At 45.1% G+C, this 6,000-nt stretch overlaps 1 protein-coding gene across 1 annotated transcript in view; it reads left to right on the top strand.

Annotated features, from left to right (window-relative positions):
• Positions 1 to 3,873, top strand: part of CDHR1 (cadherin related family member 1) — a 111,108-nt gene extending 107,235 nt beyond the window's left edge. Inside the window, exons 19-20 of the mRNA XM_048506852.1 lie at positions 1,743 to 2,713; positions 3,012 to 3,873. Coding sequence (XP_048362809.1) covers positions 1,743 to 2,297 — 555 coding nt within the window. The 3' untranslated portion in view covers positions 2,298 to 2,713; positions 3,012 to 3,873. The remainder of the gene's footprint in view (positions 1 to 1,742; positions 2,714 to 3,011) is intronic.
• Positions 3,874 to 6,000: the final 2,127 nt, after the last annotated feature.

The following is a 6,000-nucleotide window of genomic DNA, read 5'->3' on the forward strand; positions in this document are numbered from 1 at the left end:
TGCTAGACTGCTAAACATAACTGTTCCTTCATTTGTCCTTAATATGCCATAAATAAAAAACAACGTTACCTCTCACTTCACTTTTGGGGTTTTTAAACGGAATACACAGCCTCCCTATTCGGCTCAGAGTTACTATACCGAGTTACTAAACCTCCAAGTGTTGGCTTGCTTGCGGTTTTGTTTTAGAACGTCTGTAAAAGAGTACCAAACAACAGAACATGGTCAGTTTCTGCCACTGAAAAACGGATTCGACTCTGTCGAAAATTTCAATTGCTGACTTTAAGCATTCAGTCATTGGCCAGGGTGGGAAATTCTATTACAGGCATTAATCTCTGAAAACACTGTTTTAACTTTTTTCGGATTCTGAAATCAAATATGAAGGGCAAGTAACGTCATCAAGCTTTATTTCTGCTGCATGATGTGATCTGATATCAGTTTCACTGGGAGAGCTTTCACCAAAGAATGCTGGGAACTATAATTGATAAAAGCGGAGATTCCTCACGTAACTGGGCCTCCCAGTTGGCGAAAGGGGAATGACTTTTATATCGGTTTAAATTTCTGTTATAGCCTTTGGTTATATAAATTCTATAGCCTTTGGTTATATATTTATTTATTCTTTAGATTTTTATACCGCCATATCCCCCGAGGGCTCCGGGCAGTGAACAACATACAGTCATAATACAGTCATAAGACAATCATAAAATAGCTAAAACCTATAAAAGCAGCGATAAAAACAATGAAAACTAGATATAAGGGACATAATAATTATAAGTGGCGTCCGACAACCCCATTTTTTATACAATCCTCTCCTAAGAGGGAGGGACGCCGAGTCCTATGAGATGATAAGAGGCTCAGGTGTAAAAAGCCAAGGAAGAGGGGGGGCACCATCAGCGGCCGGTCCCTCCAAAGGCCCGGGGGAACACCTCCGGCTTACAGGCCCTGCGGAACTCACCAAGGTCCCGCAGGGCCCGGACAGCTGGAGGAAGAGCGTTCCACCAGGCCGGGGCCAGAGCCATAAAAGCCCTGGCCCGTGTGGAGGCCAGCCACATCATCGAGGGGCCAGGGACCACCAGTAAATTGGCCTCCACTGAGCGAAGAGGCCATGCCGGGACGTATGGGGTGATGCGGTCTCAAAGATACGAGGGTCCCAGGTTATATATTATATATAAATAAATTTATGGTTATATAAATATATAGTTATATAACTTCCAGGGCTTCCACTTCTGTCTCCACTTATAATTAGTTAACAAGCACTGGATATTTACACAGGAGACATCCAAAATCTTTACAATAACATCCTGAGAAGAATACTTCTCTATTTAATTACTATAGTAGTGGGAAGTGACATCAAATCGCAGCTGACTTACAGTCATCCCTCCTCGGGTTTTCAAGGCAGGCGATATTCAGAGGAGGTTTCCCATTGTCTCCCTCTGCATAGTGACTCTGGTATTCCTTGGCGGTCTCCCATCCAAATACTAACCAAGGCCAACCCTGCTTAGCTTCCAGAACCTGGTGAAGTTGGGCTAGCCTGGGCCATCCAAGTCAAGGCAACGACTCCAATGGGACACTGCAAAGATTCATCTTTAATCTCTGTGGTGTCAAAACCAAATTTCCAACGCCAGCTCAGACAATTTGGAGATGCTGGTCAGCCCCGGTTGTGAGCATATTTTGGACAAATGAAAACTGCAGTCTCTGTTTGTGCCCCAGAGTAAGTCACATGTTCTCTTTGTACTCTTTTACAGACTCTTCACAAATGGCCAATGGCCACCTTTTTGATGCACACAAAAGATAACCCCATGAAAGCCTTAGGAGTTCTAGCTGGTGTCATGGCGATAATGGTGATGATCACCATCTTGATCTCCACCGCCATGTTCTGGCGCAATAAGAGGTCCAACAAAATCATGCCAGTGCGACGGATCATTCGGAAAAGACAGAACTCTCAACCCCGGATGGTCAAGCTGGATTGGCTGAAATTCAAGAGTTTCGCTAGAGACACGGAGACGTTCACCCCCCAAGATGACATCAGGAGCCTGCAGAATGAGAACAGCAACAACAACCTGGTCCAGGTGCTGCCCCCTTCGCTGCCGGCCGCGCCTGCCCCGCCCCCTGCCCCGACGTTCATGGCGAGCCTCTCTGACTGGAGGGTGCCCACAGTGTCTGGCTCCCTGAGCCCCAAGATCAAAAGCAAACAGATGAAGAAAAAGGGATCTGGCAGCATGGGCCACAACGCCCTGGTGTCTGAGCTCAAGCTGAGGTTCGAAAAGAGAAACACAGCCTCCGGGCGCCCTCATATCTAGCGCCTCTCCAGAAGCTGCACGGCAGAGTGCAGGCAGTGTTCCAATGACACGGTGTGATTGCTCTTTTGTATTTTGTACTGTTCTCCCGTCTCTGCTCCAGGTGTGAGCACTCAGTATTTCCATCCCGTTTTCTTGGACTACCTGCCGTTGTAAAGATGTGTCCGTGTAGACTTGTTTCATTTTTACCATGACGATATCAGTGTGATGGCGGTTCGTTATGACTTTTGTGTAGATTTTTCAGGCCAAAATTATGTCTGTACTATGCTAAGATGCTCATTTATCCAGATTCGGGTTTATTCTAAGGCTGATTTATTTACATTCATCCAGTGTTTTTAAGGGTTTTCTCCAGATGCCTCCAAGATATCCCCTCCTGCACCTGTGAGGCCTGGTAGTCACTGGAATTTTGATGGGTCTAGGTCAGGGGTAGGGAACCTGCGGCTCTCCAGATGTTCAGGAACTACAATTCCCATCAGCCTCTGTCAGCATGGCCAGTTGGCCATGCTGGTGGGGCTGATGGGAATTGTAGTTCCTGAACATCTGGAGAGCCGCAGGTTCCCTACCCCTGGTCTAGGTCCATGGTGGCGAACCTATGGCACTCCAGATGTTCATGGACTACAACTCCCATCAGCCGCTGCCAGCATGGCAAACAGGGGGTGATGGGAATTGTAGTCCATGAACATCTGGAGTGCCATAGGTTCACCACCACTGGTCTAGGATTACTTCCAAAAATTGCTGCCCCATAGCAAGAACATGAGGATGTAGTCCTTAGTCTAACTTGGGCAGAATTCAGCAGCAGCTGAATAAAGGTTGATGCCTTAAGATGAGATATGATGGATCTAAGTTTGGCATAGGGGTTAAGAGCAGCAGACTCTAATCTGAGAACTGGGTTTGATTCCCCACTCCTCCACATGAGCAGCAGACTCTGATCTCATAAACTAGATTTTTTGTCCCCACCATTCTTCCACATGAAGTCTGCTGGGTGAACTTGAGCTGGACACAGAACTCCCTCAGCCCCACCTACCTCTCAAGGCATCCGTAGTGGGGAAAGGAAGGGAAGGTGATCGCAAGCCAGTTTGAAAAGCCATCAAGGTAGAGAAAGGTGGGGTATAAAAATCAACACTTCTTTTTCTAAGGACAGTAGAGGAATGGAAGTGAGGACCCACAAGTGGGGAAAGGATGGCTGGTACATAAGGCCAGAAATTGAAGCCCCCAAAGCAAATCACTGAAGCCCAAGTGGAATAAGAGGAGGGCAGGTGACCTTTGAGAACTGCAGTGTCAACTGGGGTCGGGAAGGGGACACAGGAAGGCACCAGCATGTTCAAGATTGGCCCACTAAGACCCTTTTATCCATTGCCTTGCAAATAAATCCACACTGTAGTTACCATGGGAAGTGTGGTAACCAGTGCAGCCAGAGTCTGCATCTCCTATAGTTTAGAAATAATTGGGATCCTAGTATTGAACAGCAAATGCAGATATGCTAAGAAGGATGACCAGCAGTGGTGGGATCCAAAAATTTTAGTAACAGGTTCCCATGGTGGTGGGATTCAAACAGTGGCGTAGTGGCAATGGGACTGGGTGGGGCACGATGGGGGCGTGGCCGGGCATTCCGGGGGGCGGGGCATTAATAATTTCTCTGTTACTGTAAAAAACTCTTACTGTAAAAAAAAGTTCCTAATTTCCAGCTGGTATCTTTCTGTCCATAATTTAAACTCATTGTAGCAAGTCCTATCGTCTACTGCCAACAGAAACAACTACTTCTCCTCTAATTGACTGCCTGTCAAATACTTAATACTTTCAAATACTTAATTTTGTTTCTAGAAATCAAAAGAAGGATACTTTCCTTAAACAAGGAACTTTACTATCTTTCTAAAACATGTTTTTAAAACAGCCCAACAGGGAGAATGATCCTGTTTTCTACCTTTGCTAACCAGCCACATAGGAAACAACAGGACTTTATGATTTTTTGGACCTAATGGAATTTCTAACGGAAAAGCGGACCCAATTAGTAGCCCCCTCTCGGCACACACAAATAATTAGTAACCCACTCTCGGGAACTGGTGAGAACCTGCTGGATCCCACCTCTGAATAAATCCACACTGTAGTTACCATGGGAAGTGTGGTAACCAGTGCAGCCAGAGTCTGCATCTCCTATAGTTTAGAAATAATTGGGATCCTAGTATTGAACAGCAAATGCAGATATGCTAAGAAGGATGACCAGGCAGCATGTTCAGAGATCAAACAGAGAGAATCAGCCTCAGGGGGGAATAGAATGTGTGGGTAACTAGATGTAAAACTAGGTAGGAGGGGGAAAGACACATGAACACTTGAAGCTTCTTATACTGAATCAGACTCTTGCTCCATCTTTTTTTTTAATTCAACTTGATACCCCACCCTTTCCCAGCAAAGGTGTGGCTAGCAGTGGCCTGCAACGTATGTTTTGGACGCAGATAGCCGATGGACTATGGAATTCCCATCAGCCCCTGCCAGCATGGCCAATTGGGTGCTGGGCACCAGGCGGCTCCCCAATTGGCCATGCTGGCAGGGGCTGATGGGAATTGTAGTCCATGAACATCTGGAGAGCCGCAGGTGGCAGACCCCAGACTGGCAGCCGCTCTCTGCAGTCTTATACGATCATTCACATCGTCTTATTGTGTTAACTGGGGAGGCCGGAGATTGAACCCGGGACCGTCTGCAAGCCAACCAAATATCCTACCAGTGAGCCACAGCCTTCCTCAAATAAGCTGAATAGAAGTGAAAAGAAGAGGCATGGTTTTTAAGGGCGCTTACTTCCATCAATCAATCAATAGATCTTTATTGGCACAACAAAGTAGGGCATAAATGGATACAAGCGGTGGATACAGGATCTAGATTAAATTATGTTTGCCATCTATAGACAGGTATTGTTGAAGGCTTTCACAACCACAGATGCAGGCAAAACGTCAGGAGAAAATGCTACTAGAACATGGCCATACAGCCCGGAAACCACACAACATCCGATCTATAAACAGTTGTACAATCCAACATTCAAGATAGTTTACAAACACAGTTTGATAGCATAACTTAGAAATTTGGCAACTAATTCAATTTTGCACAAAAAGTATTATTCAATAAAAAATATTTTCTGTTGATCAGAAAGACCCTCCCGATGAACCATTAAGGGGAACATATTTGTCCTAAGTGTATTGAAGAAGGGACGAAATAACAATATATGGCCAACAGAGTCAACACATTTCATATTGAGGAAGCTTTTAAGTGAGTGAACTCAGATCCTAGAAATGAATTGCATAATTTTCATCAGTACATGAAGCAATGTTCTTCAAATCAAATGCTTCCTTGCTGTCAAAGAAATGAGCAGTTTAGTTGGGCCAAGCGCTATTCCTTTGGTTAGCTTTGCCCTAGTTTTGGTTGGAGCACACCTGTATGCATTGAGTGATGAAAGCTGAGAGGTGATAAAGAGACAGAGAGAGACCCTAATATTTATTATACCTCCTTTTTCTTCAGTTAACAGCTTGCTGTGGAAAACTTCCACAAGTGTAACCTCAGCTTGTGGGTTCTGTGGGGCAGAACTTGGAATGAGTTTGCAACAACAACATTTTAAAAACAAAATGGTTTACTTCCTTAACATATAACATCAAACATCAACATTTACATCACACTTCAAGGTCCTGTTCAGGTTGCATTTTCAAGTCCTTCTAGTTACAGT

The sequence above is a fragment of the Sphaerodactylus townsendi genome, linkage group LG08, assembly GCF_021028975.2.
Source record: "Sphaerodactylus townsendi isolate TG3544 linkage group LG08, MPM_Stown_v2.3, whole genome shotgun sequence".
Taxonomy (NCBI): domain Eukaryota; kingdom Metazoa; phylum Chordata; class Lepidosauria; order Squamata; family Sphaerodactylidae; genus Sphaerodactylus; species Sphaerodactylus townsendi.